This window comes from Podarcis pityusensis (assembly GCF_964106645.2).
Source record: "Podarcis pityusensis genome assembly, chromosome: 14".
Lineage (NCBI taxonomy): Eukaryota > Metazoa > Chordata > Lepidosauria > Squamata > Lacertidae > Podarcis > Podarcis pityusensis.
Genome location: NC_138039.1, coordinates 33,977,696 through 34,001,966, shown reverse-complemented (window position 1 = coordinate 34,001,966; position 24,271 = coordinate 33,977,696). Strand labels below are relative to the sequence as shown.

Below are 24,271 nucleotides of genomic sequence, written 5' to 3'. Positions count from 1 at the left end.
GTTTATGACGCACTTTTCCCCAGATTGACCTCCCTAGCTGTTTTTATCATTTCAGGCTGTAGGCTAGATTACTCTCTTCTTTATTATTTCCTTCCCCAGCCCCCAATAAATAGAAAATGCAATTATGCCCTGCATGAAGAAGTTGCAGACTTTCCATGGGCACCTGACTGGCCACTGTGAAAGCAGGATGCTGGGCCAGATATGCCTTCGGTCTGATCCAGCAGGGCGGCTCTTATGCTTTTATCTTACCCTTTGCTTTAAACACGCACACACAGAACTCTGCATAAAGTAACTCAATCTCTCTTTCGTGAAAAGCTGGTCTCCCTGAATTATGTGAACATCATACAAACTGAGCAATTAAAAGTAATTCTGAACAATTTGACACACCTTAGCTAGCGAACAGCATCAAAAAGGACAAGGACTCAGGACACCCTCCTCATAAGGAAAGGCACTGAAGCTTTTTAGTTTGTGGGAAGAAAGACAACTGAGAGGGGACTTTTCTAGAATGATGAATTAGAATTCCGGGGACCAGGTAGAGGGGGGGGGGTGGGCCAAGGTGATTAGCAGTACCATTTAGGACAGGCCAAAGGAAAGAGCTTCTGAAACTGAGTGTTTAATGTAACATAATTTGCTGCCACAAGTCATGGAGAGACACACTTATTTAGCTGGCTTTAAATGTTAAATTATGCAAGTTAATCGAGAAGTATTTATTAACCGTTACAGCTATGTGAAACCTCCAGCGACAGAGGCAGTCTACCGCTAAATTCCAGCTGCTCTGGAGGACAAAACTGCTTGCCCTGCTTGCAAGTTTTGCAATGACCCTAAGTATCTGCTGTTGAAAACAGAATGCTGGACTCTAGCTCAAACCTTGCAAGGCTTTTGTTATGTGGAGGCGCAAGGAATGATTATGTCGGGCAGAGAACTGCTATCCTCTGGAAATCGTGCTGAACACACCTAGCTGTGCCTCTCTCTGCTTCTACGATTTCACCATGAACAGAAGAGGCCTGCTGCATTAGATCAAAGGCCCATCTAGTACACAGTGGCCAACCAGATGCCTGTGGGAAGCCCATAAGCAAGACCTGAGCACAACAGCACTTGTGATTTCCAGCAGCTGAGATGCAGTACAGAGCTAGCCTTGATAGCTGCAATGCTCACACACATTTCCAAGCCTACAAACTTGACTTTTCAAAATCCAAAGCAGGGGCTCTGTCGAGATGCTGAATCCAGCGTTCAGATTCTGCGCTCGCATGGTATGTGAGAGCAACGCACACACAGCTGATTCGTAGAAGTAAATGCGCCTCTACTCTCGCTCTTTGTCGCAAATATCACCCACACGTCAGAAAAGAATAGATTTCTCTCCCCTCCCTCTCTGAAAATTATCAGCACAAGTGGACACACTCAAATGAAGCCTCAGCTGAATCTCCTGTGACTATTGATGCTGCTGCAAGAGCAGAGGGAGAATTTTCAGCTGGTTCCCAGCCAGCACCACGAGGGAAGACAGGGACAAGTGTCACTTGTTCTGGAACACAGAAGTGTCCTGGAGAGAAGCAAAGAGGGAAATGGGAGTTGTCCATCATCCTCTGAATGAAGTCATTCTACTTCCACACAGACTGAAGGGGGGGGGGGGCTCAGTCCCTTTCCAGAGGAAGCCGACAGCCTCTCAGCTGACCCTGCACGAACTGAAATGAAATAATTACAGGCCCTGGTCCAAATCCAAATTAGATTAGATGTGAAGCAAACCAGGCCTCAGAGGAAGGCCATCTAAACATAGCCTTTCCGATTTGTCAGACATGATCCAGTGCTTGCGCTATCATTTTAAAAAATCCTGGTACATGATGTGTTGCTGGCTGCACTTTACCGCTAGCTGAAAACCAGTGGGAGTGTGAAGCAACAGGTTAAAGTGTTGTTCTATTTTAATACATACACACACCCCTCTCAATAACCTAGACTCTATTTTACTAATTGGGGTTCCAGAAGCTGATGAAATCTGGACATTTCTCAAAAGAAACACAGTGTTCCCTATTTTCTCCTGCTTAATGCAGGATCTATAATGCAAGATGCAATTACGGCAGAGATTAAGGAGCCATTTTCAGTCTCAGGGCCACATCCCCTTCTTTGAAACCTTATGAGGGCCACATGCCAGTGGTGGGAGAGGCCAGAGGCAAAACCGGGTGCAGCAATTTATGTAGTTTTTGTACCTCTGTACAGTGAGCTACTTTCCACACACAACTCTCGCACAACTCTCTCCTCCATTCAGGCACACACGAGGCGATATCAGAGTGCAAGGACACATTCCAGCCAAGCAAAGCACTCAAGTTGCAGAGTCGTGTGAGAGTCAGGTGGCTGTGGTTCAGGGAAAAGAACCTTGTGAGCCAAACTGGGACCTTCGTTTGGGACCAGATTTGTCCTGCAGGCTGGACGTTCTCCACTCCTGCCGTAAATGCATGTCATTCCCTCCCTTCCAAAAACGGGAGACAAACAACCCAAATTGTGCGTGAGCAAAAAAAAGCAGGCAATGAAATTCTGAACTGAATGGCTGGAAAGTTGTTGTTTTTTTAACTCCTTAAATAAACTCCAAGCTTAGTGTGCCAAACTGACACAGTCCTCTTGCCCTCACCATGTGCTGATGGTTCTGTATGTGCCTTTGGAGGCAGACGACGTCGCTCTCCATGCTCGATCCCGCTCCTTCCTTCGTTTCGACCGTCAGGGTATAAATGTTTAGCCCCCGGTGGTACTTCACACAGTACTCCCCGGAATGCACTGTGTGCGACAAGGCGCTCCAGGAATCTGGTTCGCTGGCTCCTTCTCTGAAATGACAAACAGCACCAAAGGTTAAACCCACAAACTCGAGTTAATGCATGACAAAGTTGGCCAACGGGCTATATACTGCAGCCCAAACTAGCTTATTAATGGTACAATCAAAGCATATCTCTCCAGCTCCTTCCAAGCCCACTCAGGAATCATCAGAAATGCTCTCTTGGAGGCGTATTATCCAAAGACAGTATAGATTACTCTACAAAAATAATGAAGTGTGGTGGATAGAGCATTTGAACAGGGTGACTAAGGTTCAAAATCCTACCTGTCTTTGATTGAGCTGGAGTGTGATGATGGAATACCCTATGAATCTTCTGCCTGTTCAATTCCTTTTGTAAACTGCTTTCAAGTTTCATTACAACCACACGATATTGTAAAACAAAACAAATAAATAATCCTCATTTCAGCTACTCGCAGGATCACTTTACTCCATGTGCCAGTCTGTGCAACTGGCACTGTCGTTGCAGGATCTCACCTGCATAGGTTACATTAACTGCATCCCTCTCTCCTCTCCCTTATTTAAAAAAAAAAAATTGAACGGATTGCAATTTTACTTATGTAATTAACTTATTATTATGAGTCACACGACACTTTTACACAAAGAAGTGAATGGGGACGAAGTTAGCAAGAGCACTGCGCTCTGCCCCAACAACCGGCTTTGTTGCCAGGTGTCCTTCTACAAGATGCTATGCAATTATTTCCTTGATAGAACAGGTAGAAGACTCAGGGGGTGCTTCCCAATGACCTGTTTACTGAACGTTCATCCTAATTTGCTTGCAGGGAGATGAGACAGCATTGGCTGTTTAACAAGCATTTATGTTTATTCCACACCTGCATAGTGAAGTTTCCCATAACTTGCCTTTTTGCCGCTGCCCCCACCCCAAAAAAGTCTGATCTTTTGAGGAAGTGGGTTAGTTGCACAAGAGCCGCTAGACCAGCTATAATGGCACAACCTTAATTTGCTGGTGTGTAGCTGAATCCCAGAGGGATGCGGGTGGCACTGTGGGGTAAACCACAGAGCCTAGGGCTTGCCGATCAGAAGGTCGGCGGTTCAAATCCCCGCAACGGGGTGAGCTCCCGTGGCTCGGTCCCTGCTCCTGCCAACCTAGCAGTTCAAAAGGACGTCAAAGTGCATGTAGATAAATAGGTACCACTCCGGAGGGAAGATAAATGGCGTTTCCGTGCGCTGCTCTGATTTCGCCAAAAGCGGCTTAGTCATGCTTGCCACATGACCCAGAAGCTGTACGCCGGCTCCCTCGGCCAATAAAGCGAGAAAAGCGTCACAACCCCAGAGTCGGCCACGACTGGACCTAATGGTCAAGGGTCCCTTTACTTTTTTAGCCGAATCCCACCACCACCCCCAAATAGCAACTGTCTGCAAGGACCTAGAGAAGCAACAAAACTCCTAGGGCACAACCAAAGTAAACAGGGTCACATGCACACCGTACAAAGAATCCTGAGGAACTGTTGCTTGCTCTGTACAGAGATACAATTCCTAGCACCCTTAGAACACCACAGTTCACGGGATTCTCTGGGGGAAGCCATGTGGTGGCTTAAATCCATGTTGTGGATGTGGTGTGGTGCCAAGCACACGGTTGTACCCCTGCTCTTCAGATTTCTCTCCCCCCCCCTCACCCTCCAAGCGTACACAGAGTTATTCTCACAGGCCAGCAGGAAGCGTTCCCCTCCTGCAAGAGGACAACACCTTTGTAAGCCAACCTGTTTTGAAATGTTCACATGGGATGCCGCGCAGCAAACAAACAAAAAAGAAAACTGCACACAACAGCAGTCGCTGGGGTTGCTGCGGCATACGTATTATAAATTCCAATTGCTGTAATTGCCTCCCATTAGGAGAATCTTGCCTCTGGCTGTGGTTCTCACGCCCTTATCAGCTTGGAAATCAAAGTGCTCTTTGGCCACCTGGTGGCTCACAAAGGACCCATGCACACCACACATTTAAAGCTTGTTATTTCCCCCAAAGGATCATGGGAGCTGTAGTTTGCTAAGGGTGCTAGGGAACGGAGCTCTGAAAGGGGTAAACTACAGCTCCCAGAATTCATCAGGGAAAAATAATGTGATTTAAATGCCTGGCCAAAAACAGACAACTCCCTTTCAGGTTACTCCACCAAGCTGCCCAATAAAGTGCTTTGCCAGCTCAGCACAAGGGTTTGGAACAATGTAATTAATGTTCTTAATATGCTGCTTTGCTCCCCTTTTTCTTCTTTTCTCTTTTTGTTTTCAATTTTGAGTTATAATATTAATTATTGTTGCTTAAATTTTACTCATAATTTTATGTATTCTTCTAAATTGTAACTATCGGCTTGTTTTCATTTTGGTTTTTGAATTCGCAATGTACTGCTATGTACATAATTCTAATGGTGGCGGTGGTGATGTAATTCTTGGGTTCTTATGCTCTGGATTGAAGATTAACTAAACCTGAGTACAAAATGGAACTGTTAAAAAATATTAGCAGGCTGCAATTTTTTTTAGGAAGGAAGTGGCCAAGTCTTTCAAGCTCATGCCTCTGCTACAGGGGTGGGGGATGTTATCCAGCAAAAGGACCGGATTCCCTTCAGGTCAGTGTTTTCCCACAGGCCAGGAAGCAGGGGGTTCTTTTCCTTGGGGGAGTGGACATTCAAGCAGGACCTCACCTGCAGCCTGAAGTGGTCCAGTTCAGGAAAAACTTTCAAACTCTGCTGAATGTATACAATACAGTGGTACCTCGGGTTACAGAAGCTTCAGGTTACAGATGCTTCAGACTACAGACTCCGCTAACCCAGAAATAGTACCTCAGGTTAAGAACTTTGCTTCAGGATGAGAACAGAAATTGCGCGGCGGCAGCAGGAGGCCCCATTAGCTAAAGTGGTGCTTCAGGTTAAGAACAGTTTCGGACCTCCGGAATGAATTAAGTTCTTAACCCAAGGTACCACTGTACAAACTTAGACCAGGAACATAAGGTGGATAGCTCAGTCAGTAGAGGAGGGTTCAGCAAACTAAGGCCCAGGGGCCAGATCAGGCCCAATTGCCTTCAGGGTCCGGCCCGCTGACTGTCTGTGGATCGGCGTTGGGATTCTGTTTGTTCGGGGTGCACCATTTTTCCCCCTGCGCCATTCCATTTTTGCCCCCTCTCCCTCTCACACACACTGCGGCGGCGCCTCTTCCCTCCCTCCTCCTGGCTTCTCCTCGCCCTGCCTAGAGGAGAAAGGAGGCTGGGCTGAGCTGGCCCCTTCCAGCTCTATGATTCTATATACTGAGTCAGATCCTTTGGTCTACCTAGCTCAATAATGTCTGCAGTGACTGGCAGAGGATCTCTAGGGTTTCAGACTGGGGTCTTCTCCCAGCCCTGCCTCGAGAAACTGGGAATTGGTCCTAGGAAGCTGGGAACTTCTGCATGAAAAGCAGGTGCCCACCCATTGAATTACAGGTGCCACTACCAAGAAGGCCCTCTGCCTGGTTCCCTGGAACCTCACTTCTCGCAGGGAGGGAACCCCCAGAAGGCCCTCAGAGCTCAACCTCAGTGTCCGGGCTGAACGATGGGGGTGGAGGTATACTGGGCCAAGGCCGTTGAGGGCTTTAAAGGTCAGCAACATCACTTTGAATTGTGCTCAGGACCAGTGTTATATGGTCTCGGCGGCCACTCCCAGTCATCAGTCTAGCTGCTGCACTCTACATTAGTTGTAGTTTCCGGGTCACCTTAAAGGTAGCCCCATGTAGAGAGCATTGCTATAGTCCAAGCAGGCACTATGGAATCAGTTCTGCTAAGAGACCGCCACTGTTGGAATGGGTAAGGATTTCCTGTTTGGTTCAATGGGTCAGACTGAACTTGACAGCCACCTTCTGGCTTTGAAATGAAAAAGCCATGTTGCGCCTTGCTGAAGAGGCGATTTGCAGCTTCACAACCTGCTCAGTAACCCTTTATTGCAGCTCCAAGCCGCATTTGCTGAAACAACAGACACATTAAAAAGAAATGCCTGTCCCCCAAAACAAATGACTCCAAGCTTAGAGGAAGATGCTCTAGGATTTGAATATACCCCTTCAAACTTTTAGAATGTAATATGCATGGCAGTCGATGGAGGGGGTGACTCATTCTGGCTCCTAGTACTTCCCTCGATGCTGCCAGGGCCATGATTAGCTGCACAGAGATTACAGGCACTTAGATTAAGAGCTCTAAAGCTGTTTAGGAAGGTGGTACTTGGCAGATGGATGTGCAAGTGGAAAAAGAGGGGACTCGGAGACAAGAACAGTGATAAGAACATAGGGTTCTTAATAAAGGACCACCTTTCCACATGTGAACCTGACCGGGCTCTGAGATCACCATCTGAGGGATTTCTCTTCATTGACTGGCATCACCTTGGTCATAGTTTCGGCACCAGGCACTGATATTTAGGCCTTCCTGGGTATTTTTGGAAGTACCAGTGATAGGGTGTTTTTTATTCCGATTAGATTATTAAGGGGTTTTGTTTTGTTTTGCTTTTTCTACTGTTACATTGTGGATCATTTGAGGCTGTTGTGGGAGGTGATAAATACATTCAATAAACTAAGAAAAGAAAAGAAAAACAAAGAAGAAAAAGAAAAACTAACTGCCGAATTAGACAATTTGCTAGTATAATTATGACTGGAAGCCACTCTCCAGGGTTTTTCCCACCGCCTGCTAACTGGAAATACCACAGATTGATTATGGGAGCTTCTGAAGGCAAAGTCTCCTCCTCCCTCAACAGCCTTAATTCCATTTATTAATTTGTTACTAAGTTTGTGTCCCAACTTTCGTCCAAGGAGCTCCAGATGGTGTACATGCTTCTCCCTCCCACCACCCCCACCCCTTTTATGAAGCAGTTTAGGCAGAGAGATGCAATGACTGGCCCAAGGTCACCAAGTGAGCTTCACGGCTGAGTGGAGACTTGAATCCAGGTCTCCGAAGTCCTAGTCCGGGCTTCCTCAACCTCGGCCCTCCAGATGTTTTTGGCCTACAACTCCCATGACCGCTAGCTAGCAGGACCAGTGGTCAGGGATGATGGGAACTGTAGTCTCAAAACATCTGGAGGGCCAAGGTTGAGGAAGCTTGTCCTAGTCCTACACTCTAACCACTACGCCACACTGTATAATTGACAGGGATACGGGCTACTTTGGCACTGATCAGCACACTAACCAGGGCTCCTGTTAAAACTGAAACCAGTTTTACAATGCTAAACCCTGGTTATCATCAACCACAACTAACAACATGCAGTGGTGACACTTTATCATGGCTAAGGTTGTTCAGGGAAGGAATTTGTGCACGTGAGGCGAGAGACCAGCTACAGAAAACAAAACAAGCATCCCAGGGCATGGTTCATGCACAATGCAGTGGAACAACAACAACAACAACAACAACAACAACAACAACAACGATAATAATAAATTATTTATACCCTGCCCATCTGGCTGGGTTTCCCCAGCCACTCTGGGCAGCTTCCAACTGAATATTAAAAACAATACAGCATCAGACATTAAAAACTTCCCTAAACAGGGAACAGTTGTCTTTTAAAAGTAAAATAGTTGTTTATTGCCTTGACATCTGCTGGGAGGGCGTTCCACAGGGCAGGTGCCACTACCGAGAAGGCCCTCTGCCTGGTTCACTGTAATCTCACTTCTTGCAGGGAGGGAACTGCCAGAAGGCCCTCGGAGCTGGACCTCAGTGTCTGGGCTGGATGATAGGGGTGGAGAGGCTCCTTCAGGTATACAGGACCGAGGCCGTCTAGGGAACTGGCAATGTTACAAGTGCCACCTATTACTCGTTCCGCATTTGTAAGAAACCTGTCTTTTAGTATGGAATGGTTCATAACGCTCTGCCTACTGATATCAGGCAGGTATCTTCACTGTACTCAAAATGTTGGGGTGCATATTAATCTAGCTTTAGCTTATCATTGATTTTAATTATTTTCTTAATGTTTTAACTGTCCTCCTGTTGATAATTTCATTGTGGGGGGTTTTTGGGGGGGAGGAAACTGCTTTGAGGTTGTTGTTTTTTAAAAACATGAAATAAATGAAAACAACCTCACTGAAGCTGAGCAGGTATGGGTCTGGTCAGTGCTTGGATGAGAGACCACTCAGAAACCCCTCATGTATGTCGTCAGGGTATAATAAACAAAATCGCCACGGCAATCAGAAAGTCAGCCTTACTCTGTCAGGAGTTGATGCAGCTTCTGATAGCCCTTCTCCAAGGCCAAGCTCACGGGAGTGGCTCCTTCACGGTTGGGGACACTCAGGGCTCCTCTTCCGCCTGGCTGTTGCAAGAGGAACCACGTAAGTCGCAGCAGTCCAAGCCTTACAGCAAAATGCATCAATGTCTCCCGGGGAACATTCTCTGAGAGGAAGAAGAACCAGAAGGAAACAAAACGTGTTTAGCTTTAATGCCATCTCCAGAAATCTCCATTACTATAAAGAGGTGGAATGATAGAACATTTGCACTCTCTTTCTCTCACATAACACACACACACACACACACACAGAGAGAGAGAGAGAGAGAGAGAGAGAGAGAGAGAGAGAGTGTCCAACGGCTGGTATTAAAAGCCAAAGTGCCATTGTGAGCCAAGAGAAGCTAATAATTAAATCAGTTGGGAAACATGTAACAGAGAGCTTATTGGCTCAAACTCAGAAGTTGTTGATCATCCAGGCCTGATTCAAGGTGTTGACATTCGTCTAAAAAGCCCTAAGGTAAAGGTAAAGGGACCCCTGACCATTAGGTCCAGTCGTGGCTGACTCTGGGGTTGCGGCGCTCATCTCACTTTATTGGCCAAGGCAGCCGGCGTACAGCTTCTGGGTCATGTGGCCAGCATGACTAAGCCGCTTCTGGCGAACCAGAGCAGCACACGCAAACGCCATTTACCTTCCCACTGGAGCGGTACCTATTTATCTACTTGCACTTTGACGTGCTTTCGAACTGCTAGGTTGGCAGGAGCAGGGACCGAGCAACGGGAGCTCACCCCGTCGCAGGGATTACGAACCGCCGACCTTCTGATCGGCAAGTTCTAGGCTCTGTGGTGTAACCCACAGCACCACAATAAACGCTTTCCATAATACCTGCCTGCCTTAAGATCTGCTGTGATTCTAACCGGGTCTAAACTGAGGTAGGTGGGGGGAAACAGTGGCATGTGCCCTGGGCAGCAGGTTAGTGGGTGACAAACTGCGTCCTGCTCAGCCCCCATGATGATGCAGACACGGTGGGTGGGGGCAGGCCCTTGTGTGCTGGGTGACTTGAATTTGGCCCCCAGGGCTGAGGTTCTCCAACCCTACTCTGAAACAAGATACAATACAACCTCTCACTCAGTACGCAATCTGCACTTAAATGCCACCAAGCACTGTCCTGTTCCCAAATCAAGTAGGTAGCTAAGAGAATTTCTACACCACCTTAAAAGAAAAGCTGGCTTACTGCCTTCATTAGCAGGCTGTCTCTCTCCTTCTCATATCCCATTTCAAATAAATCTGGATTTTGGCATTGCTGAAAGGCAATATGCAACTCAAACACACTGGATTTTTCCAGGACGTACCAAGAACAACAGGCTGAAAACACTCCAGAGACAGAAAAGAACAGTCCAAAATTCTCTCGCACAAAGGAAATACTAGACATGTAAACAAAGCGGGGCTTCTTGTTTGTTTGCAGAAAGACCTACTTTGCAGTGCAGCTTTTAAGGAAACAGGATTGCCTGCATTTGTATTGCTCATTACTTTTTTTATACTGCACTTTGCAGAGTATCACAGAAGCAGTTCTCTGCACAAAGGAACATTATTTAAGGACACACAAAAATACGCTTTAGGTAAAAAGGCTTCTACAGAAGCTTGCAAAAATCAGGGGGTTTTTTATCTTAAAGATATGGCACAAAAGGAAAAAGGGATGAGGAGGGCAGCAGTCCAGTTCGTCTAATGAGTAGCTGGGATGGAAACAATTTAGGTAGCCAGATGGAACAGCCAGCACTAGGTGAACAGGTGAGTGATGACCAAAGGCAGGGGTCCGCAAGGTTTTACCGCCTGGGCCAGTCAAGTCCCGCGGAGATCTCTCTGTGGGCCGGAGTGCGCATGCGTGCGTGATTTCCAGCATCTGGGCATGCGCAGATGCGATTTCTGGCGCTGCGAAAGCGAGTCCCCGTGCCGTGCCAGTTTAGCGCAGCGCACAGGGACTCGCCAAGTGGGCAGCTCGGTTCAGGGGCTGGTTAAACTGCCCCTGTGGGCCACCTGTGGTCCATGGGCTACAAGTTGCCGACCCCTGACCAAAGGCATCTGGTCTTGGCAGAACTTATAGGATAAGCACTGCTTCACTCTCCTCCCTCTGTTCTGTGTACAACACAATCTATCAGCATGTGTACGTATCTTCTGGATGACACCTAGCGAGGTCTGAAACAGAATGTTCCTTACCATATTCTCTCCCCATGGTTGACAGACACCACCTGATAGTTTGATAAAATTAAGTCTGAGCTGATAGGATGTTTTAGTCCTACCATTTCAATAGATAGATAGATAGATAGATAGATAGAATTTTAGATTTTATTCTATTTTAGTTTCGAGCTGGTTTTAACGTATGCGTTGTTTTTTGTTGTAAATTGCTTTGAGTTACATTTTGTTTAAAAGGCGGGGGGACTAATACGTTCAATAAACAAATAAAATCATCTTGTCTGTCTCAGTCTGTAACCAACTTGAAAGAACTCATCTGCACTACGTGGAATGTATTGCACAGCATTTATCATCTCTGCATTTAGAACTCCTGAGGACATTTTTTATTAATAATGGTAGCATTATAAATGATGTTTGCTTCTGCTACCGCATAGCTCAATAGAGCACAGCTGCAGCAATTCAATCAAGCAAAGAGCTCTGGAAGAGCACCTTGAGCGATAATAGCAGTGATTTATGAGTTTATATAAAACAGGTTGGGTATGAGACCCACACAAGAAGTTTCCAGTGAAAACCACAACTCTTTCTAGTTTGTCAATGAGTTAACTGTGGTCTCAAGTGTACAGGTATAAGCCAGGACCGTGTGTTTACTTGGCGATGATGATGATGATGATACAGTGGAACCTTGGTTCTTGAACAGCTTGGCTCCCAAACAAATCAGCTCCCAAACGCTGCAAACCCAGAAGTAAGTGTTCCAGTTTGCGAACGTTTTTTGGAAGCCGAATGTCCAATGCGGCTTCCGCTTGAGTGCAGGAAGCTCCTGCAGCCAATCGGAAGCCGTGCCTTGGTTTTCGAACGGTTTTCGGAGTCAAACGGACTCTTGGAACGGATTAAGTTCGAGAACCAAGGCACCACTGTAATAGGAAAGCTTGTGCTCACTTCTGTGACCTGTAAAAAATATATACCAAAATGCCATTTTAAAAATCTGCTTCTTACTATTTTCCATTATTTTTTGGTAGACACAGGAAAGGGGGTGGTGAGGTACATAAGAAACTAAAGACGGGTAGCACCTTCCAAGTCTTGGACTTTCTATACCACCAAACCAAGTAAGTATAGCTAATCATAGGAACATAACAGCATACAGTGGTACCTCGGCTTACATACGCTTCAGGTTACATACGCTTCAGGTTACAAACTCCGCTAACCCAGAAATAGTACCTCAGGTTAAGAACTTTGCTTCAGGATAAGAACAGAAATCGTGCTCCAGTGGCGTGGTGGCAGCAGGAGGCCCCATTAGCTAAAGTGGTGCTTCAGGTTAAGAACAGTTTCAGGTTAAGAATGGACCTCCGGAACGAATTAAGTACTTAACCCGAGGTACCACTGTACAAAGCTATCTTACAGTGAGTTACACCCAGTGCTGTTTTTCTAGAAAAAGAGGTTCCAGAACTCACCATGAACGCCTCCCTTTTTCTCTTATAATGTCAATGGCGCCCACCTGAGAGGTGCCAGAGTTGAGTTCTGGCTAGAAAAAAAACCCCTGATTGCATCATTAGTCCATCTAGCTCAGTATTGTCTCCACTAAATGGCAGAGGCTCTCCGGGGGTGGGGGGTTAAAGGAGGGGAATCATTTCCAGGCCTACCAGGAAATGCCTCTGGAGGCTACATTTCTGGCCTTCTGCATGTAAGGTTGAAGCTCTGCAACCTTTCCCTCAATGGAAGCTGATGGGAGTTGGAATCCAACCATTTCTAGTACCTGGAACTGCCCTGAGATCTACAGGTATAAGGGCAGTATACAAATTTAATAAATAAATAATGCCTATAGGCAAGAAGGAATTATATAGCAGAGGTTTGGAGTGCTCTGCCCCTCATCTGTGCCTAGGCGTAGAAATACAGAGAGTTCCTGCAGGACAGAAATTTGTTGTCCCACCTCTGCAATCCCTCAGCAGTCCAGTAATTATTATTATTATTATTATTTTGAGATTAGTAACTTTTTCAGGCTTATAATTAGAAGGCTTATTGTCCTACTTCTAAACATACCCTCACAACCATGAGGCCCAGAAGCAGCTTGCTTTGTTTTTACAATTAAAGATTCAGGTGGGTAGCCGTGTTGGTCTGACACAGTCGAAACATAAAAAAAATAAAATAAAATTGCCCAGTAGCACCTTAGAGACCAACTAAGTTTGTTCTTGGTATCAGCTTTCGTATGCATGCACACTTCTTCAGATATCTGAAGAAGTGTGCATGCACACGAAAGCTTATACCAAGAACAAACTCAGTTGGTCTCTAAGGTGCTACTGGACATTTTTTAATTTTATATGTTTTTACAATTAAAGACAGAGATTCTCAGAGAGCTGGGCTCTACATCCCTCACGGGTGCCACAAACTCCTGGGCTCCTGGAGGCTGTCCCATTCAGGCGAACAGGGTACTGCCCCCCAAAAAACCTCAGCCAGCCCCCAGCTGCCTGACTGCCTCCTTGCTTACAGCCACTCCAGTATTGCCCCTTGTATAACTCAGGGACAAATCCAGAATCAGTTGGTATTGCCTGTCATTTGCTGCAGCTTCACATACAGTTGGGATCCCTGCCTTCTGCCCCACCAGCCCCAATTGGCACCAGCAACCATTACAGACACCTGGTTGATAAGGACATCTAAACAAGATCTAGGTTGCCACTGAGGTCATGAAGAATATCTCTCCTGCTACCTGGGCTCCCGGAACATTTCACCTAAATTTGGCAAACACTTTGGCATACACATCGTCAGAACATAAGGACCTTGTTTCAGTGCTCTGAGTCAAACAGAATTTGCTGTGTGACTCAAAAGCACTTGGGCTTCTTAAACTGTGCTCACAAGCCAAAAAAGCTTCCTGGGTCCTGGCACGCCTCCCCAAGCATATTTGAATTAAACTTGGCAGGAAGCCACTGCAGCCTCACCCCGATAAGAGCCGAACAAGGAATCAACACCTTGTGCGCTTGGTAGCAGGTTTCAAACACACCTGGAACCGTTCAGAGAAAGGAACGCAATTGATCTTGTTCAGAGGCAATATTAATTTGAAGACAGGTAATCTGTTCCTGTCCTGGCTGGAGATGCTGAGGTCCAAACCTAGGGCCTTTTGCGTGCAAAGCAGATGCTCTACCACTAAGCTACTCCTTCCATATCCTGCCTCAGGGTCAGCTCAATGAATTTTGGCACCCAAGGCAAGCCACGAAATGGCACACACACACACACACACACCAAGCCAGGGAAGAAGTGGAAAGTGAAACTCTACATCAGGAATGTGGGGGGGGGGGGATGAAGATCTGCATGCAATGTGTTGCTTGGGGGCCGCCTCTGCTGCCCTGGTGGGTCCTGCCACCCGAGGTGGTCGCCTCACCTTGTCTCATGGGAGGGCCGGCCCTGTCCTGCCTCCATCAGCAGCTCTGAACTGCAGGTGGCAACGTTCTACATGCAAAATCACTTTTTTCACAACACAAGGGATGAAGAAATCCACAGGCACAGAATCAGCTTTCTGGTGGCATTTAACTCCGGGATTAACTTCCAAAATCCTTTCTAATTCTCAGGAACCAGAGCAGATCCTTTCGGTGGCTCATTTCCAGCCTTTCTGATCATGTTCCAATATAACCTTTGCAGCTCACTTTCTCAAAGAGTTGCCTGGTCACCGGGCAAGTCTTTCCAGATACCATCAGCTTAACCTACAGCAAACATGGCTCCCCCACACGAATTTTATGTGCAATTTCCCCATGTAGCTAATTTTCTCTTCTTGGGGCTTCAAACACCTTTCAGCACCCTTCTTATGCCATTTCTTTCTGCTTGCATTTATCCCCCGCCCCCAAGGAGCTCAAAGTAGTGCTCATGGTCCTCCCTCTCCTTTTATATCCACAACAAACATGGATAGAGTGCAGGCCCACAAACATACCCAGGACCCTTCTGCACCACACAGGGATCTCGTGAGCATAAGAAGAGCCTGCTGGATCAGGCCAATGGCCCATGTATCCCAGCATCCTGTTCTCACAATGGCCAACCAGATGCCTGAGCAATAAACCCTCAAGCAGGACCTCTGAGTACAAGAGTTTTCTCCTGCAGTTTTCAGCAACTGGTGTTCAGAAGCATCTGTCTGCCTCTGAAAGAGGGGAGGTTGTTTTGTCTGGTGAGCAGAAATGCTTATGCTGATGGAATGATCTCCTTAGTGTGTATGTGTTTTTACTGTGACACTGAATTCCACCTAAAGAAATAAAGCAACGTGGCTTAATTTAGGTCCATTCATTTCAATGTGTCTACTGTAACTTGGATGCAGCCCATTGGCTTTGACATGCTCTTGAGCTCTTGATTTTTGGCTCTTGAGCAGCAGAACAGCTGGATCACACATTGCTTTGGGAAGCCCCTCCACCCCGCCGTATGTCTGAAAAATCTTTTGTTATGTGGCATGGGGGGTGCAACTATCAATGCCAAGCCTAAAGCCCAGGTGTATGGAAATTGCAGGACTCTTTCAAGCCCCGTCTCCAGTCTATTGGAAGCCCACTTCCACCAGAAGAGGGGATGGCCAACAGCTTAGATGGCTTCAAAAGTCAAATTCAATGACTGCTAGCCAGGATTGCTTTGCATGGCACCCAGTGTCAGAGGGAGGACGCCACTTGTTACCACTTTAAACAAACAAACAAACAAAAACCTGCAGTTTTCCAAAAAGCATTTAGATGGAAAACAAAAGTATGTTCTTGTGTTGGATGTTAGCTTTGGAATATTTTGCCCCTGGTTGTACCTTATTTCACCCACCAACAACCACATTGCTGGGCCAGAAGTGGAATTGGTTAATTGGTTTTCCAGCCTGTCTGACCTCTGCTGCTTCCAGCTAAAACCACTTCCTCCCCCCTATTTCTTAAGTGTTGAGTGGGAGGGAATGTTTATTTAGGGAGAACATTGAGATAAATGCACACATACTCCCATAATCTCATACATGTACCTCATTCTCCAAACACCCATACTTATGTCTCCAAACAGCACCACTCACACACAAAAAACCAAGGTACTGAAGTGCAGAACATATCAGAACAGAAAACCAGAAATGTTGGTGCCTTTTCTCTCTACGCATATAGTTCTCAGAGTGGTTAAGTAGTCAGTCCCTCTTCGCCCACGACGGGGTGAGCTTCTGTTGCTCGGTCCCTGCTCCTGCCAACCTAGCAGTTCGAAAGCACATAAAAGTGCAAGTAGATAAATAGGTATCGCTCTGGCAGGAAGGTAAACAGTGTTTCCGTGCACTGCTCTGGTTCGCCAGAAGCGGCTTAGTCGTGCTGGCCACATGACTCAGAAGCTGTACGCCGGCTCCCTCGGCCAATAAAGCGAGATGAGTGCCGCAACCCCAGAGTCGGCCACGACTGGACCTAATGGTCAGGGGTCCCTTTACCTTTAAGCATTGAGTGGGAGGGAGAATAATTTCTGCCCCTGAATGTGGAGGCAGAGCATAGCTAGTAGCCGTTGATAGCCTTATCATATGTTGCAAGAGCTCCTTGAGGTAGAGCTTCCTGGCAATTGGAGGTTTTACAGGAAAGAGCTGTGGCTCAGAGATAGAGCATCTGCTATGTATGCCAAAGGTCCAAAGTTCAACCCTAGCACCCCCTGGTAGGGCTGGTGAAAGACCCCTGCCTGAAACCTTGGAGAGCAGCTGCCAGTCAAAATAGATAATACTGAGCTATTGGTCTGGCCCAGTAGAAAGCAGCCTCCTCTCTTCTCAAGTTTGAAGAATGAATGAGAGGATGTGGAGCACTCATGGGTGGTTGATTATGTAGTGCAAGCACGTCATGGCATGCAGAGTGGTTGGGCTTCAGTTTCAAGAAATCCCACTGAATGCAAACATTGTGACCACTCAGAAACAATTGCTGGTTCAACCACGGCTGCTTTCCTCATGTTTTCCTTGTTTGCATAAAGAACAAATGGTGGTTACTATACAATAACTCGTGAGCAGCGGCCACAGGGGGGTGGAAGGGGAAACAGCCAGGCAAAGAATCAACCACCATTTAAGAGCATCCCATAGTAACCTGAAGATTCCCCACATATTCAAAAGGAGGGGAAACAGCACAGAGGTCACAATCCCAATTCACCCCCGAAGACATTTTCCACAAGTCACAGAAAGAAAGAGGCAACTGAATGGAATCATTTGCAAGAAAACTGAAATAAAAAGTTTTTTAAAAAACCCAATATCAAAGTCCCATTCAAATATTAGTGTCCAAAACTCATTCAGGTATTTTAATTTAGATTTTCCGCTCTACCTTTTGATTCAGTTCCATTTAATTTGGCAACATGGATATAAAAGGATTTCGACAAACCATCTTACCATTTGCAGTGTGGTCTGCTCCCAGCACATTCCACCCAGCCGGCAATTTCAGATGACGAAACGCCAAAGCCACTTTCTCATCCAGGAAGTCCACATCCCCAGCCGGCGGCCTGGACTTGTCCAGGAACCTTGTGAAGTTCAGAGCCTGCTGGTTGCCAGCGCAGGTTGCCAAGAACTGAGCTGCGTCATAAGCTTCATCCTGAACAAACTGCAGGCTGTCCTCTGCCACCACCAAGAGAGGGGAGCCTTGCTTGGCAGCGCAGAGAGAGACTTTCACTGTCTCGCAGCAATCGTGGCCTGTGGAACAAGAACGGACACAGCTGACAGTCTCCATCTGCAAAAAAACCCCTTTCATTGCACCCTAATTCTACTCCTGAAACCACAATGCAGCCAATTATTCCACCGTAGCATCTACATGATGGATTCAAATGCTGCTTAAACATTGCACCAGCTTCCTTTCAGATTTGTTCCGCTATGGGCAAAGAAAACCATTGTGGCAGTCCCATGCTTATTAGTACTGAGGAAGAATCTCAGCTTGCGCACCACAATGTAATGAGCCTGGGATTAGACTAGATGGGGTTTTGTGGTCACCTCCAGTCCTGTGATTTTAAAGCGGCAAGATGGGATTCTGTAGGAAACGAGGACCACAAAAATTATCAAAACACGTCCTTTCTTAAGTAAATAGCCTAGCCAGGTCTGTTAAGTAACTGTTTTGTAATTAAGCTAGAGAAGGGCTCCCATCATTCCTGACCACTGGTCCTGCTAGCTAGGGTTGATGGGAGTCGTAGTCCAACAACTGGAGACCCAAGTCTGTGAAACCCTGAGCTAGCACAATGAGTTGCTACAGACACTAAATAGCTAGAGACCCTTCTAAAAGGTGAGTGCAAACACAGATCATTGCACTACAACTACCAAGTGGATTCAGGTTTCTTGGGGGGGGGGCCACAGGGCAGCATCGATGCCAGTGTGGTGGAGTGCTTAGAACGCCAAACCAGGCCCTGGGAGACCACAGTTCAAATCCCCCACTCAGCCATGATATAGCACACTGGGTGACCATGGGTCAGTTGCTGCCTCTTCACCTGACTCACATCACAGGGTTGTTTGTGGGGATTAAATGAGAAGAAGAAGAAGAAGAAGAAGAAGAAGAAGAAGAAGAAGAAGAAGAAGAAGAAGAGGAGGAGGGAGGAGGAGGAGGAGGAGGAGGAGGAGGAGGAGGAGGAGTTTGGATTTGATACCCCGCTTTATCACTACCCTAAGGAGTCTCAAAGAGTCTAACATTCTCCTTTCCCTTCCTCCCCCACAACAAACACTTTGTGAGGTGAGTGGGGCTGAGAGACTTCAAAGAAGTGTGACTAGCCCAAGGTCACCCAGCAGCTGCATGTGGAGGAGCAGAGACGCAAACCCCGTTCACCAGATTACGAGTCTTCCGCTCTTAACCACTGCACCACACTGGCTCTCTGAGGAGAACCACATACGCCTCCTTGAGCTTCGGGGGGGGGGGGGAGGCAGGGTATAAATAATAGAATTGTAGAGTTGTAAGGGACCCTGAGGATCATCTTGTGCAACCCCCTGCAATATGAAGCAGAGGTGTTGCAAGGTGGGTGCGGTGCGCCCCGGGTGCCACCTCCGAGGGGGATGACAAAATGCTGTGCAGCAGTCAACGGCTGTGAGAGATGCTGTTGCTTTGGCACACGCAGGCTTCCTGCTGTCAAAATGATCTGCCCGCCAGCTCTCCCTCAGCTGTATGGCGGCCGGCAGGTTTCTTGCTGCAAGGCACACAATCTCCCCAAAAGAAGATGAAGGAGGCGGGAGTAAATATTTGAACTATTTGAAAAGCAATTGTAATAAACAGATTATGCTAGTAGGATTGCAAGAAGTTCTGTAAGGAGGACTTTGTGAAATACTGCAAGGAAGACTATGAAAAGAATTCTTAGTCAAGGACAATTAAAAGTAATAGAGAAATTAAGAAATGCAGAACAAGTGATAAAGAACGGAAAATCTTCAGAGGCTGTTGATGGAAGTCTAAAATATTGTACAGTGGTACCTCGGGTTAAGTACTTAATTCGTTCCGGAGGTCCATTCTTAACCTGAAACTGTTCTTAACCTGAAGCACCACTTTAGCTAATGGGGCCTCCTGCTGCCGCCGCACCGCCAGAGCACGATTTCTGTTCTCATCCTGAAGCAAAGTTCTTAACCTGAAGCACTATTTCTGGGTTAGCAGAGTGTGTAACCTGAAGCATATTTAACCTGAAGCGTATGCAACCTGAGGTACCACTGTATAAGATAAGAAGTTATGTTAAATGATTGTTGGAAATGATATGTTAAAAAAATGATAGATAGATAGATAGATAGATAGATAGATAGATAGATAGATGATAGATAGATGATAGATAGATAGATAGATAGATAGATAGATAGATAGATATAGATAGGAGATGAGGGAGGCGGATGAAGAGCTAAAGGGTAGCATGCAGATTAGAGCCCAACATCGCCATGCATTTTATTCTCTCTCTTTTTCTTGTGTTTGTGTGTGTATGTGTGTGTTTGTCTGTGTGTATAGATCTCAATTGCTGCCCCCTTTCTCCCCCACTTTGGCTGACACGCACTGGGATCATGCCACCCCCCTCCTCTGGCCATGGTGCTGGAGAGAGAGAGAGGTATGCATGCATGCACCAGCGATGCCCTCACCAATGGGATCGTTGGCGAGGCGCTTTCAAAATATTTGCAGCTCAGTTTGGCCCACCTCTCTGTCCTCTCTGCAAACCCAGATGCTCGTGGGGGACAGAGAAGGAAGCAGGGCAGAAGCTGTTGCTTTGGCGCCCAGCTCCTGCTTGAAGGTAAACTTGGCTGCGGCCGTCAACAGCTGTGAGAGACGCTGTTGCTTTGGTGCAAGCAGGCTTCCCGCTGCCAAAATGATCTGTCCGCTGGCTCTCCCTCAGCTGTATGGTGGCCAGCAGGTTCCTCGTCGCAAGGCACACAATCTCCCCGAAAAGGCTCAACAACTTTGGTTCCCCCCAAAAATGAAATGAAGTCAAACCATAGTTGCAGGCAAAAAAAAAAAAAAAAAAAAAAGAAAAGAAAAATTCAATGTGGGTTGGGGGAGAGAAGGTGACAATAAATTTTCTGCACCGGGTACCATCTGACTTTGCTCCGCCACTGATATGAAGCTGTCCCATACGGGGATTGAACCTGCAACCTTGGTATTATCAGCACTATGCTCTAACCAGCTACATGCAATAAATAGATAATACAGGGAATATGAATTTATGAGCCTAAGTACTTGAAGGGGGACAGAGGTGGGGAAGAAAGAGTGTGTTTGGGGCACGTCTTTGAACTTAACCGTTCAAGCAAGTTGTGCAGACCCAAGAAATGCGTGACGAACTTCAAACAGCATGCTGAGAGGTGGAAGTTTCATATTTTCAGCACAGCCATTGTTCCATAATTGCCAGCCCAGCCCCCTTTAATAGTCAGGTTGGTGACTTATGTCCTCTGCAGGCTCTGTACCCTCCCTCTTTCCCCACTGCTGCATTGACGTCACGACTCCTTGTGCCAGAACAGCAGAGACCATTCACTAATTACTGGAAAAGTTGCTCTGCCCCATTACCTCAGTCTCTGACTGTGTGAATCAACTCTTATACTCCTTTTCTCTTTGTTTTTAATTGCATAAATGGAGTCGGATCCCTCATCGCCCCCTTTGCCACCGCCCAGAAAGAAGCTTGAAATTTACAACTAGCTCACTTGGGACAGTGGCAGGCAGGAATGTTCCTTTTCCAGAAGTACAGAAAGGAACTTTGCTCCCAGTTGAAGAGAAGAACCCCCCCACCATCAAAGCTGAAATTACAGGCTCAAGCAGACTAGGAAGTTTTAAATAATTGTGACTTCACGACCAAGGAAAAGGAAGCAGCTGGGGTTGTTCTTTACAGAACTGACTGCATTCATTTCTTTAACCTAGGGAGAAAAACTCAGCCGCTTCGCTCCTCCTGTGCTATTGGGGACTAAGCCATAGTTTTGCTGGTTACATCCAAACGCAGAACTGTGGCTTGTTTCCCCCCCAAAAAAACAAACCATAAGCAATAAAAAGCCAAGAAAAAAGACATTGGTTACATCTTGTGAAAGGTCTGGAGCCAGACAAACCATGAACCCGGGTTTGGTCACAATGCTAATCCAAACCATGGCTTAGCTCTGGTTAATATGGCAGGGACGAGGGGCAGGGGAAGGGGGAAGCAGCCATAACTTTCTGACTGTGCACCAAACCATATTGCAGCTTCCAGTTATGTGTGAACGAGTATTATTAAGTACAGGGGCAGGGACTCAGGTAGCAAATTGGGCTGTGAGAAGGGTCACGCATACACACACATACCTCTGCCTATTTTCACCAGTGAAATTCTGGGAGGGGATGCAGAACTAAGCAGCATCTGAAAAACCCCAGCTTTCAGAGACTTGGACGAGGTGACAAATTGGATTTGATCAGATCAAACGCATATCCGGCTACAGCAAAGGAGTTTAATGTGTTCCTCGAGGGCAACATGTTCAGTCCCTTTCAAGTGCTTTGATGTCCCCCCCTTCCCTTACAACTGACAAAGATTTGAGGCCAAGAGTGGGGGGGCAGGGGTGGGGGGGGGGGGGAGATAAGTTTTTGACTTTGGCAATTAGTTCAAAAGATCAGGGGAGCTATTCCATAATGAGCAAGCAACTCCAGGAGGCCCCGAACCTGTCACTTGAAATTGTCTGCCTAGTTTCTGCAATAGCCGAAAAGAGAAAAGAATTACGGACACAAAATAGGCCTTGCTAAGGCTTTGCGCTACAAATGTAGTCGAATGCAGAACCAAAACCAACTTGTTAAAAACTGCATAACCCTCCACCCCACCCAAATATGGGAAATGTTTAAATTAAACCCCTATCATTAGGTCTCCTGCACTTCCAGAGCTCTCCTCCAAACAAAATGCAACCCTGCAGCCACTGGGCAGAGAAACCAAACCAATGATTTCACAGCAAGCTGAGGCTTTTCCTCCCCTATTTATTTTCCCATCTCCGTCATGGCTGGTCTTAAGTGGAATTTAATGTTGTGTGGCGCATGCATTTTATTGTGTTTGTTTGTTTGCACTGTAATTTCAAAGGACAAAGGTAGAACAGAATACAGCAGCACCTCGGCTTAGGTTACCTTTGGGTAATGTAAACTTCGGGTTGCGAAAGTGGCAAACCCGGAAGTGTTTCGCCGCGCGCACATGCGCAGAAGTGGCCCCTACGGTTGCGGAAACCTCAGGATCCGACTGGAGCTACGGAACAGATCCTGTCCACAACCAGAGGTACCACTGTAGATAGATAGATAATGATAGATAGATGATAGATAGATAGATAGATAGATAGATGGCCTCCAATATGACAGACCCTCCAAGTTTCCCTATTTTCCATGCCTTTCCCTAACTTGTAAATGGCAATAAATACCTAATTCCCCACTCTGGACATTGCATGCCTGTCAGCACTGTGACACTGTCCGGCACTTGGAAAAACCACAGGTCACAGCCAATACTAGTCCTTCTCAGAGCAGACCAACTGAATTTTTTGCAAATGACTAACTTAAATTCATTGATTTGACTGGATCTACTCTGAATAGGTACCACGCCGGCGGGAAGGTAAACGGTGTTTCCGTGCGCTGCTCTGGTTCGCCAGAAGCGCCTTAGTCATGCTGGCCACATGACACAGAAGCTGCACACCAGCTCCCTCGGCCAGTAAAGCGAGATGAGCGCCGCAACTCCAGAGTCAGCCACGGCTGGACCTAACGGTCAGGGGTCCCTTTACCTTTTTACTCTGAATAGGATTAGCAATCGATAAAACACCATGACACTGCTTGCTGATTTTTGCATTTGCGCAGCAGGAATGAGCTCCTGTTCTCCTGTGCGGTGAGAGAAGGGGCTCACCGCAATCCCCTACATATACACACAGTTGGGCTGAGTTTTACACGTGAATTAATTTCTGAAGACCATGCCCCCCCCCCACTGTCTCTGGTCTATGCCCCTTCAAAATACACTTTGCAGAATTCTTTGGGACTCGTTAAAGATACTGCTTTAAATGTGCAGATAGGGCCTTAGTGCGAAACGGACCTCAATTCTGTGGCCAGTTTGAGTGTTTGAACCCATTGGCCTATCTTTTGAGATAGGGAAGGCAACAAAAGTCTAGACAGGCAAACAGCAAAAAGTGGCGCAGCCCACAGTTCAGCATTTTGGCTTGCGTCACGGTCAGCCGTTTTCCGAACGAGTGGTAGCCATCCAAGCAGGCTCCTTTATCGTCAAGCTGCATGGAGACAAAAACACTGCTGTAGCTAAACAAGTGGCAGCTGGAAGCCAAGCTCAGCACATGACTTCATGGCCTGTCCAGCCAGGAGTGGAAGCCGACCCGTCCAAGAGCTCCTATTTTGAGGACTCGGATCTCACAGAACAAACAATGGGCGTTCAGCTCCAGCAGCTATTTTTAAGTTTCCATAGAAAAGGCAGGATAGCATTGCCTCCGCAGGCAACCGCAGACAGCAGCTCACCAGGACTGAAGTCTGGGGGTGCAAATCTCAAAGTGCATAAAACTAGATTAGGCATCTCTAAAAAGCACCCTTGTATGTACGTGCACCACACGAAAAGTAGTTTAGGACATGAAAAGGGGGGGGGATTTAACTTATTAAGCTGCATTTATTGGCCACTTAATGTAAAAGAGATGCCTCAAAGCAACTTAAAGGTAAAGGTAAAGGTACCCCTGACTGTTAGGTCCAGTCGCAGACGACTCAGGGAT

General features: G+C 46.7%; 1 protein-coding gene across 5 annotated transcripts in view; it reads right to left on the bottom strand.

Annotated features, from left to right (window-relative positions):
- AKAP13 (A-kinase anchoring protein 13) overlaps positions 1 to 24,271 on the bottom strand; it is a 245,430-nt gene that overhangs the window by 126,046 nt on the left and 95,113 nt on the right. For all 5 annotated transcript variants that reach the window (XM_080980205.1, XM_080980207.1, XM_080980208.1 and 2 more), the window contains exons 5-7: positions 17,495 to 17,791; positions 8,971 to 9,154; positions 2,618 to 2,807 (exon numbers count right to left, since the gene is read on the bottom strand). In XM_080980205.1, the coding sequence (XP_080836331.1) occupies positions 2,618 to 2,807; positions 8,971 to 9,154; positions 17,495 to 17,791 (671 nt within the window). The remainder of the gene's footprint in view (positions 1 to 2,617; positions 2,808 to 8,970; positions 9,155 to 17,494; positions 17,792 to 24,271) is intronic.